The sequence below is a fragment of the Triturus cristatus genome, chromosome 5_2 (assembly GCF_964204655.1).
Source record: "Triturus cristatus chromosome 5_2, aTriCri1.1, whole genome shotgun sequence".
NCBI lineage: Eukaryota > Metazoa > Chordata > Amphibia > Caudata > Salamandridae > Triturus > Triturus cristatus.
Window position 1 is genome coordinate 701441578 of NC_140588.1, and position 14736 is coordinate 701456313.

The 14736-nt window shown below is 40.9% G+C and overlaps 1 protein-coding gene across 1 annotated transcript in view; it reads right to left on the minus strand.

The window, feature by feature from the left end:
- Nucleotides 1-14736, minus strand: part of TSPAN6 (tetraspanin 6) — a 165712-nt gene that overhangs the window by 114176 nt on the left and 36800 nt on the right. The window contains exons 2-3 of the mRNA XM_085607789.1: nt 2130-2318; nt 275-349 (exon numbers count right to left, since the gene is read on the minus strand). Coding sequence (XP_085463915.1) covers nt 275-349; nt 2130-2318 — 264 coding nt within the window. The remainder of the gene's footprint in view (nt 1-274; nt 350-2129; nt 2319-14736) is intronic.

The following is a 14736-nucleotide window of genomic DNA, read 5'->3' on the forward strand; positions in this document are numbered from 1 at the left end:
AAATCTGAAAACAATTCAAAGAAGCATAGGCTTTGTGGGCACTGTACATTAGTGAATGTCCTAGGATTATGTAGTGTGTACTTAATGAATAGTGGTTAACAACCATTTTGCAGTAGTTCTCTTAATTATTACTGACAGCTAAACAGAAACCATTTAGAGCAGCTTCTGAGACCAGTACTAACTACAGACCAACTACAAAACATTTATTTCAAATTAATACAACGTAACTAAGGTGGGGGAAAATGTTGTACATTTATGACACACAAGGACTAACCTCATGTCTGAAGACGAATCCCACAATGGCTGCAATTAGTTCAATTAGAAAAATAACGGACAGGAACATTGCATACTGAGGAAAAAAACATAAAACATGGGTCACAAAGCATTAAAGCCATTAATGCATATTAAAAATACTCCTTTCCCCAAGAACATTCCTGCTACTTTGTTACCACTTGTACTTTGGACCACTTGTTGATCATCACAAGACCGCAATCAGATATTAGTCCAAAGTCGAAAAGGACTATGCACTGAATATAGTAAAGCTAAAACACACTAAGACACTGCAACTTGCAATGAAGAATCTTCTCCCAAAATGCCACATGGTGCATCTCCATTCTAGGCATGTAAAATAAATACACTTCTAAACACAAAAAGTACCTACACCCCAGATCATATGTGCACAATTACAAAAAATGTACTTAAAAATAATCTTATGTTTCACATACTTTTAGCATACCTTATGTTTTATCTGTTGATTGACAGTCCAGGGTTTTAGCTTGTGTTAAATTTCAAGGCCTTTGCTGCAAACTATTAACGAGTCACATTGGCAATCACAATTGGAAGAAACCTAGGTTCACTTCTGCTTTGCTAGTATCTAAAACTGAAAACCTACATGAGCTGTTTTGGGTGTTTGAGTTATCGCTTTCATCCCATATAATCCCACATGACACAAAGGAGACCTAAAAATTAAACAAAATCTCTAAAACACCATGCCGCTAGATACAAGGAAGGTACAGCAGCACGGCCTAGAAATCACCAGACAATCTAATCTAAAGCCTTTCATATTATTTTTTGGGAGGGGTCTCTGGTGCACTCACGTTCAGTTCTTATTTTCCTAAATCCTGCCACAAAAGTATATAGGAGAAAATAAAATAATAAATAAAAACTAAAGACTAGCCAGTAGGCCACAATGTCACAACTATCAAAAATATAGCTTGAGTAACAGCCAGAATTGTGATGAAGAACCCCATTGCAGATTGAAAGCTTTTACAACGTTGATAAAATTATGTTTTCCCTGTGAATTTAAATCTTAATTGTTGTGCTCAACTTCCACGCAGTATCACCCCATATGAACCAGTGTACAGCTGCATGTTAAAAATAAGCATTGGCAAAGTCTATACGTATTTAAGTCTGGACTTAGCAAGTCTGCTTTTTTAATGTTTTTGACAAACATAAGCATTAAAAGTAAAACAAAAACATGTTGTTGCTTAAAAGTACATACAAAGGAAAGAAAATGAAAGCAGAGATTGTACCACCCACCCTAAACTACTATTTAGGTCAATGTACACATTTACACAACAAAATGATGTGACTCACCATGAAGAAAGCCAATGGCTAAAGTGGGATGACCGACTGCCACATGTTGAACAGTGTATGGCGTGTAGAAGCAAACGGTAAACAGACCAATGGAAAAGAGGATTCACTAAAATCCCCTGTATGTGTGGGTATATATATATTTTTATTCTGAATTATTTGGAAAAAGACTAAACCAGTCTCTAAGCTAGACCTAAAGAGGTGCGTACAAACACAAACTTAGCGATCCTTGTACGAGGTCTATGCGGAGGCCCAAAGCAGTACTGAACAGCTAAACCATTAGACTTAGCATAACTAATGGTGCTGCACATGTAAAGCCCATTTACTATTTTTGGTAGATATTGGGAGCTGAGGCATAAGGAAATGAAGTGATTTATTCTTTACCACTCGATGTCATTACTTCGAAAAGTTGAATCCACTACAAACCAAGTACTTGGCTAGTTACACAAAGAGATGATACTCGTTTAAAGCCATTTAAAACATTTACAATTTTCTAAAACTCATTTACTAAGTGGAATAAAAAAGCTCCCACTTACCAGTTTAAGCATCCATGTACTTGCACGACAGGTGGCAAAGCAGCCGAAGGTTCCAAGCAGGACGATGACAGCACCCGTGCCAATAAGTACATATGGAACGTTGGTGGCTTTTTCATTCAGCAGCGAGAAATATACCTCAAGGCTCACTTTTCCCCATATACCAACTGCCAGAAGAATGACCCCTGTGAACTAAAATGAGATATAAAAGTTGGTAACTTTTCTTTTCACTTAAAAATATTGGATTTACACTCTGTATGTGTAAGGCACATCATATTGCACCAGGATGTTGCATCATCTTGAACACGAGAGGCCACAGCATGGTGGCCACAGTTCATATATCTCAGCACTGAGGTACTAATAACGAGAAGAGAAACAAGCATTTGCAATGCAATAGGTCTCGCATTCGCAAGAATTTGAGTTATTGGCATTGTAAATGACAATTACTTTTATTTATGCGTTTTGAAACCCTAAAAGTTGTGCGTAAAACACGTAGTTTGTAATTATAGTCGTTGCTTACGAGTAGGAAGGCTGACAGTAAAAGTGGCACAGTTACTGCCAGCCTTGCTTCTGGTAAACAACGACTACAAGTACAAAGTGCGTGTTTATGCACCACTTGCAGGTTTTCAAAACACATAAATAAAAGGTATTGTCATTTACCATGCCAATAGCTCAAACTCTCGCAAATGCAAGACCTATTGCATTGCAAATGCTTGTTTCTCTTCTCGTTATTAGTACCTCAGTGCTGAGATATATGAACTGTGGCCACCATGCTGTGGCCTCTCGTGTTCAAGATGATGCAACATCCTGGTTCAATATGATGTGCACTTTTTGCAACATTAGGATACTCAAAGACTGGGGGGAAATAACATAACTCTCTTATTTATTTAATGTAGCTCTTCGATGACAGTTAATAGCTCACTGTTCTATGTTAGGATTTTAACTTAGAAACCACAAGTAACAAAAGGATCTCTCCGACAAAAGCAGTAACCCACTGACCTATTTGCATTATGATCACTTTGTGATCTGCATGGTACATGTTCTTTGCAGCAGGCACATTGACCCTCTGCACTACCTTTCTGTGAGTCAAAACTTCCACTAGCTAAAACTCTGATCTCTATCTAGGAAGAGCATTAACCACTGGAGTATAATGACACTTTTACTGTTGCTGACGCCCCCACACAAAGTCAGTACCCTGTGCGGTCACATCGGTCGCACCGGCCTACAGCTGGCCCTTCTCAAGGACCCTGTGACCTCAGAGACAGTGTCACTGTTGCTCCTGGGCGTAATGAGTCATATGCCTGCGTGCAAGACTGGAGGTGAACTTCAGTATGGATTGTGGTGGACAAGCCTTCAAGGTTTATCCACACTTGACACCGCTAGGGTCCACCTGCTGGTGCTAAGACACCCGGGCTTCTAAGGTCTTGTGGGGCCTTCTATGGTCTAGCATGGGAATGAATGTGCTCCCTCAAGAGAGTAGTCTAGGACTGGTTGTGAAGGCTGAACCTGGTTTCCCAGTTCCAAATTCGGCAGCTCTGACCATAGTGTACAACCTCTCCCCCACTGAACACCATCCTGCCCCACTGAGAATAACTTGCACTGTCTTTAACTACAACCCAATTGTGCCCCTCTATAAATACCTGGATGTCACACAATTCAAATTACGCACTGGACAAGAACAATATGCTGCCTAAAAAACATTCAGAAATCAGTGTGTGCTTTTGCCTGAAAAGTTAAGGACATGATTACAGGGCCCAGTCGGGACCCATTTCCTGTATTTGCGTTGATGTGTTTATTAAAAGAGGGAACTCCTCCTGTGGAGCTCCGCTTCCCTCACAAGCCCACAGCAATTACCGTCTTTGAGCTGGAGACGACAACAAAGACCATACTGCCGGCGCAGGCCTGGCGCCTCGGCCAATCAGCGAGTGACGCTAATAAATGAGCAACACGAACGCATGTTTTTTTAAATTTACTTTTCACCGGGCAATTATGAACCCCATTGTTTTAAGTTGATACTAACTGTAGCAATCAACTTCAACAAATGTCTTCTGTTAAATTGAGCCAAATGAAAATGTGTTTAAGGTAAATGCTATCTTTGCGGCCAACACCGCTAAATTACATTTAGTGGCAGATGCATACGAAAAGAGACGCCTGAAAACAAACGCCGAGCATGCAGACAATTCAGTGAAACAAGCGCCATACACAGCTTATTTTCTCACTAGTGCTAGTTCTCCACGTGTTTTTGAGAAATACAGTGCGTGATTACTAAATGTAACTGCAGTTACACCTGGACATTTAAACGTGTAATGATATTAAATTGTGACTGCGTCTTTTTGATTAGAAAGGGTATCATTGTGTCCACAAATAAGGCTGTAGCACTTCACAGAATGCAAGGGTCAGAATTGTAAAAGTTGTATGCCGAGCGCTACATTTGGTTTCAAACACACACTGAGCCCCGACGTGAAGAGGGATCACACCCCCATACCGTTGGCAGGAAAAAAGCTTTGAAGAGAATTCAAATATCAAAACGAACATTATATTTGCAGCAACTCAAGCGGCTAGAAAAGACAACGACGCACCAACTTTAATTAGCCGCACATCTGGTGGCAGATGTTTGTTCGGTCGTAGAACAATTTAGCCGACACTGCTCCAACAAAACAACGAGCCATTTCAGCGCACAACACAGAAAAACAAGCTCTCGGCTTTGGCGAAGGCAGCCGCTTGTTTATAATTGCATCGTGCTTTCACTTTAAGTGGAAGCGCGATGCATAAATAAACACGCGGATACCTTTGCCAAAGGCGAATGATAACAAAAAAGTGGGTTTTCAACATACATTTTGCCTCTGACACCATAAATTACAACAATTATTTTGTCAACTAGCCTGTTTAATGACTGTGATCTGCAAATTCTTTTTTTGATTTTTGATTTCTTAAATTCGATAAACACTACTGGTTTGACACACCTTATTATATACAAAATATGGTGACATAAATATTTACATTTGTACAGTGACTTCAAAATGAGACAACAAACGAAAAAAATTATATAAATACAACATACAGAATATCAAAATGTAATTCTTTTGCAAAGCTGAAGTCAAATGTCCGAAACAAATTAATTCATGGAACGTGAGCAGTTGGCTCCTATAGTTCTCGCTATTATTGCGGTCCTATGCAGAGTCGGGTACTTATGTCTGTATATAATTTCAATGAGCAAGGCAAGTTGCAGTCTGTCTTTGCATTTGCAATTGCTTATGTAGAGAAGCTGGTTCTAGCTTAGTCTTCTACAAAAATCCTCTGCGATCTCTGCTTTTGCGCCAACGCGTTTCGACCTGTGTAGTTGGGGACCTGTGTGATGTTTGTAAGGTCGTCTTCAGGGCGGGTGTTGTGGTAGAATCGGACTTTTATTCCTGTAATTCAATTATAATGGTATATGGTTACTCCTTCTGTCATGTTTTTGTGATTGTGGAGTTTCTAATGGTTGTTCTATGTCAACTTACGTTCACTCCAGGTGGTTGAACTTGTCTTTTCTGTGATGCCTTGTTTTGTGTACTACCGGCTATGGTGGAATGACTTTCTTGACCTTGATCTCGTTATTTTCTTTCTAAAACAAATGAATGCGGGAGGAGTTAGAGTCTGCATCCCCAAGGGGATGGTGACATGGTTTCCGGCAAGTACCTGGGTTCGGTGGTTTATTGTTGTTAACGCAGTGCATGCCTTTGTGATTAGGATTTCTTTTCCCTACTGCGTACTTAAAACGTGCTTCTATTTAAGTTGCGGTGGCGTGACCTCTATTTGTGCATACCGAGTGTTGTTTGTATGTGGGGCGGGAAGAAAATCCGCTTCGCTGTGCCCTGGTGAACACCGTGATCGTTACTGGTGAAAAAGACGCGATTCCAAGCGGTGAGGGGGCTCGTCCCGGATCAGCGCGTGATGTTAGTTCTGTTTAAAGACAGGACGGTGGGCTGTTTACATATAGCTCATGGGGGCGTACTGTTCCGTACCTTCTTGATTTACGAGTGATGGAGTCCACTTCTTCTGCGCTCGTGTCTCCTGTCTCCTCTCTCTTTTTTTCGGCTGCTGGCAGGTTTCTTGGCGTTTCCTCAGGGTTGTTCATAGCGCTCTTGCCATTGGTTGATTTATGTAGGGGGGTCCCTTATTGGCGCGTTGCTTGCTCCACGTTTCAGCTGGTTGGGGGTGTGTCGTAGTCATGGTTACCGTGTGGTGCAACGCTTCGTAGGCGATGTTTTTTTAGTTGCGTTTCCTCAGGGTTGTGCATAGCGCTCTTGCCATTGGTTGATTTATGTAAGGGAGTGCCCCTTATTGGCGCGTTGCTTACTCCACGTTTCAGCTGGTTGGGGGTGTGTCGTGGTCATGGTTACCGTGTGGTGCGTCGCTTCGTGGGCGATGTTTTTTTTGGTTAATGAGCGGCTCTTTCAAACTGTGAATTCTTCCGTGATTCCACTGCGGTGATGTGCAGCGTGTCCGTCATGGCTTAGGGGTGTGTTGATGTTCAAGGTGATCATGTTGTTTCTCTGCCTCCCGGTTCGAATCCTGGCCTGTATGCTGACGCCTTTTTCTCAATAAAGATTTTTTGGTGTGTGTCCACTTTGTGAAATGGGGTGGTTGGTCCTTTTTGCTGGCTTATGCTTATGGTTCAAGTGTGCATTTTCGAACGGTGGGTATCTGTTGCATCTTGCGATGTATGCTTACAGCTGTTAACTGACACATGATTCTTTGATTGTAGCGGTCATGTTTATCGGCGTGTTCTTCTTTTTTACTTGTCGCTTCATAGCGTTGTGTTTCATTTGTTCAAACCTTTCAGGTGGTCATTGTCTGATATTGTGCTATGGCTGCTGGACATTTGGGGTGTAGAGGTGTCTCCGGATGTACACGTGTTCTTATGGCATCGGATTTGATCTGTCTTTTGTCCAATGTTGGTTTTTCTTGGGATATTGCGGTACAGTCTTTTGTTACTTTTATTTTTCAGAGAGGTGACATGTCAGGCTCCTTATCAGATGATGTTTGATATTTCCGTCATTTCGTTTAGTCCATTGTCTATAGTGCCTAGGAACATTATGGTTTTGGCTTCCACTTTTGAAAGGTTTGCGTCTATGTTCTTGCTTTTGATATGACGTAGAACTGTCCACTTTAGGTCATTTATACTGTGGTTTTTTTCAATCCAATGGGACACCATGGGTGCATTGTGAGTTTTGCACTTGATTCTTGAACGATGTTGTGAGATGCGGTTTTTCACAGGTTGTGTCGTTTTCCCGATGTAGGCCAATTTGCATGGGCATAAGACACAATAGATAACGTTTTGTGTGTTGCAGTTGGTGAAGTCTTCGTGAATCAGGTACTTTGGCCCGTACTCAAACTTGGTGCCTTCGATTGTGCTGTCGCATGATACGCATGTACCGCATTTTTTGTGGCCTTTTATCGGTGGTAGTGAAAGCATGGATCTTAATGATGTCCCTGGATGTTTATAGTAGGTGTTTGCACGAACCAATTTTTCTCGTATGCTGATGTTTTTTTTGAGAGCAAAGATTGGTATCTGTGAGAGTGGTTGAATTCCTTTGACTGTGTCCCAGTTTTTTCGAATGATTTTTTGCATATCGTTTGTTCTGTTTGAAAAAGTGGTGACGCATACCAGTTTGGGGTTTGTTTTGTCTGGTCTTGGAGAAAGAAGGGACTCTCTGGGCGTGTACCATGCCCTTTTTAGTGCTCTTTTAAGGAGTTTTTTGGGGTAGTTCCTTTTTTGTAATTTCTCCATTAGGATACTGGCGTTCTCGAAATAGTCTTCTTTTTTCGAGCAGTTTCTCCTAATTCGAAGAAATTGACTGTAAGGGAGATTCTCGCGTAGGTTACGTTGGTGGAAACTTTGGAAGTCGAGAAATGTGTTTCTGTCTGTTTTTTTGGTGTACAAAGTTGTGTAGAGATGACCATCCTCATGTCTAACGAGTAGGTCCAAAAAGTTCATTTCTGTTTTGTGATGGTTCATTGTAAATTGAATGTTTGGACTCCTGTTGTTTAGCCATGTCACAAATGCTTCTAGGTCTTGTATCTCGCCTCTCCAAAGTAGGAAAACATCATCGATGTAACGACGCCACATTTTTATGTGGCCGTCGTATGGGTTGTTATTGTACACCCATTTTTCCTCGTATAGGGCCATGAACATTATGGCCATTTCTGGGGCGAAGGGACAACCCATCGCGGTTCCTGTGACTTGTAGATATTGGGTGTCATTGAAGGAGAAAAAGTTGTTTCTGAGGCAGATTTGTGCTAATTGAACAAGATGGTTTGTTGGCACTGTGTGCGGGCGAACTCTTTTATCAAGAAAAACTTGTATTGCTTTTAGGCCTTCTTCTTGGGGGATATTGGAGTATAGGCTGACAATGTCCAAGGTTACAAGGATTTCATTATCTTTGTCGAAGGGAAAATTCTCGAGCGTTGTGATGGCCTGCATGGTGTCTTTCACGTAACTCGGAGTGTCTTTGATCAATGGTTTCAAAAAAGTGTCCACATATTTTGCTGGTCTCTCCAGTATTGAATTTACTCCTGAGATTATGGGCCTCCCGGGGGGATTTTTGGGGTCTTTATGTACTTTTGGGAGGACATACATAATGGGTGTCCTGGGATTCTCATTGATCAAATACTGTGCTTCTTTGGTTGTCAGCCACCCTTCTTCTTTGCCTATATCAATGATGGAGAGAAGTTTCCTTTTTATTTTCGAGCTCCAATCTTCATTCGATTTCCTGTAGTATTTTTGGTCCATTAGTTGGCGGTGTACTTCTGCTTCATATTTCTCCCTCTGCCAGATGACTATTCCTCCTCCCTTGTCTGCCGGTTTGATTATGAGATTTTTGTTTTGTTGCAGGTGGTCCAGAGCTTCCGTTTCTTGTTTCGACAGGTTCCATTTCATGAAGGGTTTCTTCCTGTCAAGGTTGTCGAGATCTCTCAGGACATTCTTCTCGAAAGTTAAGAGTTCGACGGGCATGTTTTGTGAATTTGGAAAGAAAGACGATGGATTTTTTAGTCCGGAGAAGTTACGAGAGGAATATTCTTCTCTTTCATGAAAAAAGACTTTGAGTCTCATTTTCCTGAAAAGTTGAATTATTTCCATTTTCATCTGAGTTAAATCTGGTCTGGCCGTGGGGATGAATGATAGGCCTTTTTGGAGTACTTGAATTTCGGTTGGAAGGAGAACTTCGTTGGAAAGGTTATATATGGAGCCTATTTCTTCCCTTACCATCGGTATACGTTCCTCCTGGTTGTAATCTCTCCCTGGTGTTGGTTCGATTGGGGGTTGTACCATCTGTTGGCTCGTGGACGGCCTCTCGGTCGGCTGTTGCCTCTGTCTAAAAAAGGTGCCTGTTGGTAGAATGGCCTTGGTTGAGTGTTTCTGGTGTCTGTAGGGCCTTCGCTGTCGCTAGATGTTCCGGATGAGGAAGAGGGTTCTGAGAAAGTAAGGAACCTTCTCTTGCTCCTGCCTCCGTATACGTTTAATATTCCTGTATTTTGAGGCTGGTTGTAATATTCTTTTTCTAGGTAGGGATAGGCTTTGGATATAGAGAAATTAATTATATCTTTTTGTAATTTGAATCTCTTTGCTTCTTCCGTGTTCTTTTTGAAGATGGTGTTTTCTTTTTCCAATTTGGAAAGGATATTCTTGGCGTCCTCTATTGCTGTGTTGTTTAGGAATGCTTCTTCCAGTTCTTGAATTAGTTCCAGCTCTTTTTGGCTCAATCGTTCAGCGGTTTTAATGGAATGGAACATCCAATCCCGTGAGCATTTTGTTCCAATATGGCTGAAGCCTTCGAGGTACTCCGGTTGGTCTGTGAATATCACTGGTATGTTCTTCACTTGTAGCCCAGTTGGTATAGTGCCTGCTCTAAGATGTTCTAATAGTGCTTCTCCGTGTAAGGCTGTTCTTATCTGTTTTTTCTTCAGTCTAGTTATTCTCTCCAAATCTGTTTGTTGGGCAAAACTGGTGGAATTCTTTCCTAGATTGAATGATGATGGTCTTTTTAGGAGTTCTTCGATGTCTTCCTCTCTGAAGCTTAGGGTTTTAGGTTCTGTCATTGATCTGAACGAACTTTTACTTTTTACACCTGTGAGGTGTAGTTTCAGGGTCTGTGAACGTAAGGTTGACTTTTATTTGGGTTTTTTTGAAGTGGTGCAATTTGCTGGTGTGGAACGTGGTAGTGTTTGATCGAACAGGAATGTTTAGGACCTAGATCTGTTTATTCTAGGAACTGGAATTTTAATTTTCAAAGGTAGTTGTGGTCTACCTATACCCTCGTGTGCCTGGTGCACACACTAATCGTGGATAAGAAAATGGGGGGAGATTCAATTCGGTGTAGCAGAGGCTGGAATCTGGACTAACTGTTTTCAACATACATTTTGCCTCTGACACCATAAATTACAACAATTATTTTGTCAACTAGCCTGTTTAATGACTGTGATCTGCAAATTCTTTTTTTGATTTTTGATTTCTTAAATTCGATAAACACTACTGGTTTGACACACCTTATTATATACAAAATATGGTGACATAAATATTTACATTTGTACAGTGACTTCAAAATGAGACAACAAACGAAAAAAATTATATAAATACAACATACAGAATATCAAAATGTAAAAAGTGGGTAGCGGCTAATTAGGAGACACGGACGCAAAATGACGAGCACAAATCAAAACTTAAGGTGGAGCTGGGACGAGGCTTCTGGAATCGTATCGATTCCAAGAAGCCTCGTAAGACGAGAGCACCGCATTCGCTGCTTACCTCAGGCCGAGACCGAAAAAGCATATTACACAATGTCCGTCTACATACAATACCAGTGAAAATAAACATGGCCCAATAAAATGTTATTTTGATCAACTGTACTAACAAACGTGCATGCCAGCATTTACTAATACAGTGCCTATGCTATGATAAACTCTATATTATAGCCGAAGTAACTTGAAAATAAAAAAAAGTAAATCAACCTCACTGTTCTAAACTCCCAAAAACCCAATCAATATAATTGCCATGCTAATCCTCCAGTAAGCCAGCTGCCAACAGGTCATGACTTTCCCTGGTTGTCCCTCTTTCATGCAAACAGCAACTTCAAGATAATTAACTTCAACAAAAAACACACAACTAGGTTATATGAGGTGAAAATGAAAGCCACAACTGATTTGTCTGAATTGGATGCTACTGAGAATACCGGCGAAAGGAAACACGCCTTTGCAATTCAATAGGTCTCGCATTTACGTGAGATGGAGCTATTAGCATTGTAAATAATAATGCCTTTTATTTGTGTTTTGGTTTTTAAAACATAAATAAAAGGCATTGTCATTTACAATGTTAATAGCTTAAACTCACAAATGCGAGACCTACTGCATTGCAAATGCTTGTTCTACATGTAGGGCACCCCTAAGGTAGGCCCAACATACCCCAATGGGAAGGGCGCAGTGTGTGTGAAAGGTAGGACATGTACTGGTGTGTTTATATGTCCTATTAGTGAAATACTGCCAATTTCGTTTTTCACCGTTGCATAGCCTGTCTCTCCCATAGCATATCTTTGGAGCTGCCTTGCATTTTATTGGATTGTCAATGCATTTAAATGGCGTTTACTACCCCTAATGAGGCGTCTAAGCGTTTTTTACGGCGAGTAGCACGCTACTGCGGAACCCATATAAGATTAGTGATGAAGTAGTAAAGTGAAATATGAAAGTAATTAGAGTGGTGGATATGTTAGTCAGTTATTTGGATTGAGAAGGACAGCGGAGGGATAGAAGAGGGAAAAAGGTTTGCATTATTATAGCGCTTGCTACCCCTGATGGGATGTTAAAGCGTTTTTTTCGGTGAGTAGCACGCTACTCCGGAACGCATAAATGATTAGTGGTGAATTAGTATAGTGAAATATGAAAGTAATTAGAGTGGTGGATATGCTAGTCAGTTATTTGGATTGAGAAGCATAGTGGAGGGATAGAAGAGGGGAAAAGGTTTGCATTTATATAGCGCTTGCTACCCCTGATGAAGTGTTGAAACGCTTTTTTGGCAAGTAGCATGGTACTCTGGAACCCAAAAGGGATTAGTGGTGAATTAGTATAGTGAAATATTAAATTAATTTGAGAGGTGGACATGTTAGTCTGTTATTTGGATTGAAAGGATAGTGGAGGGATAGAAGAGAGAAGGATTTAAAATTGTTTTTCTGGATTTCATTGCAGTAGGAGGAGGCTTGAGATGAGTGAAAGGGATGTGGAGGGGGAAGAGTCAAAGGGAAGGGTTTAGAGAGGCTTGTTTTGGGGGATCGGAATAGTAAAAGAGGTGTGAGATGATGCAAGGAGGGGTAGAGTAGGCAAGAGTCTAGAAATGGTTATTTTGGGGAACAAGGTCGTGGTATGGGGTTTGGAATGAATGAGAGAGTGAAGGTAGAGGATATATTGAGAGACGTATAGGGTGAGAAATAGGGTAGTGCATTGGAAAGAGTAGTAGAAAGAGGCTTGAGATGAGTCAGAGTTGAGGTAGAGGATATATTGAGAGACGTATAGGGTGAGAAATAGGGTAGTGCATTGGATATGCTGAATTAGAAGAAAAGTAATACATTTAAAGACCCATAAGTACATGGAAGGTATAGAGATGCATAAAGGTAGTAAGTATATGTAGATTAAAGATGCTTCAAATAAACTCTGGCTTTAAAGTGTTGCAGTACTTAAAATTAATTTTATCTATTTGTTTATATATAGATACACCTTTTTTTGTAATTCAATAGTGAAGCAATTGTAGATAAACAGTTATAATAAAAGATTTCCTTATTTTTGCAGTCACTTATATACATGTTAAAAACAGGATAGTATCAGTAATATGTACATTTGTTTTGCAGAACTAATTAATATCTATCTATATATATTTTTTTTAAACAATTATTCTACATGTTTATACAAAACAATACACATATATAGGTATATATCTATAGTAAAAATAAATGCTTAAGTACGGAGGGATATGCTGTCTATTTCTGTTAGCGTATGTTGCTTATGTGGGGAAGAGTAGCTTTCTGAAGATAAGGTGGTTATCCATAGATCTTTGATGGACGGAGCACTGAAACTTTTCAGGCATTCACCCATAGTCACAGATCTGGGTTGAATCCATCATCGTTCTTTGGCTCACTTACCCACCTTATTTCAAACCCAGCTATATGCAATTCAGTCTTGACCCTGTTCCTCATGGGAACAGTCCAGCCCGAACTGCCAAGCCAGGTCTTCCCTGAACCAGAAGCAAGCATCCTGGGACCTGTTTCGGGGTAACAGCCCTCATCAGCCAGGCTAGCTTGAATCCAGTGGCGAAGCGAGCAAGGGACCCACGTCTGGGCATACACTGCCAACGTAGGGCGAACAAAGCAAACACAAGTAGTTGATGGACGGAGCACTGAAACTTTTCAGACACTCACCCACAGTCACAGATCTGAGTTGAATCCATCATCATTCTTTAGCTCACTTCGCTACCTCAGTTCAGACCCAGCTATAGGCAAATAAGTGTTGACCTTGTGCCTCATGGGAACAGTCCAGCCCGAACTGCCAAGCCTTCCCTGAACCGGAAACAAGCATGTTGGGACCAGTTTCAGGGTAACACCCCTCATCAGCCACGTTAACCGAAACGCGAGTAGATCATATGCATAAGCCACATACATATTTGATTGGATGTTAATCATATGCAAAATCCAAATATTAGATTAGATGTAAAAGCCACAGATGTGATGTAAAATTATAATCAGGGAAGAAAATGTACCAAAAGGTTGGACATACAAATGTATACAAAAAAGTTTAAGATGATAATGTGGTGCCTTGTTGCTCAACACCAAAGAGAAACAATTATATGGAAAATATTACATTTATATGAATACTGAAGACTCGTTTTGGAATTCCTGTATGCGTTTTAAGAAATGTTGATTTGAGGCATTTGTATGAATGATGAGGAGAAAGTGGTAGATGAACGAAGATTGGAAGCGGTGTTTTTTTTTTTTTTTTTTAAGAACAGATTTTATTAAGCGATTGCATTACAGTTGCTGAGCCCTGACCTCCAGGTACGTCAGCCAGGCGGGTGTATCACAATAACAACATCACAATCCGTTTTGTTTTACTGTTAAACTAAGAACATGCTACTCCTACTTTCAAACCTATACTATCCCCCCACCCTCCTAACCCCCTGCCCCCTCCTCCCGGTTCCCGCCCCCCCATCGCATGGTCACTGTTGCGGTCCCCCTTCCTATCGCTCGGCCCCCATCCGTAACGTGGTGTGTTCCTGGCCTGCCCGGTCTCCTCATAATTCCAGCACTGGGTCCTGGTCCACTGGCAGCTCCAACCAAATGCCTCTGAAGTCTGCCCACCGCTTCCAGATTTTAAAATGTTTACGCGGGCATCCCCGAGCCACGAAGATCGGTTGCTCCATGCCCATGCAAAAATCAAGTCCCCTTTTCCAGGCTAAAGAAGTCACTTTTGTTGTTGTGAACTTTATGAAGTATTAACGAATGAAATAATGTATGCTATATAGTATATGTACATTGTATAAAAGAAAGTTGACATGTGAAATTCAGACATGATATATTGATAGGTATGATAT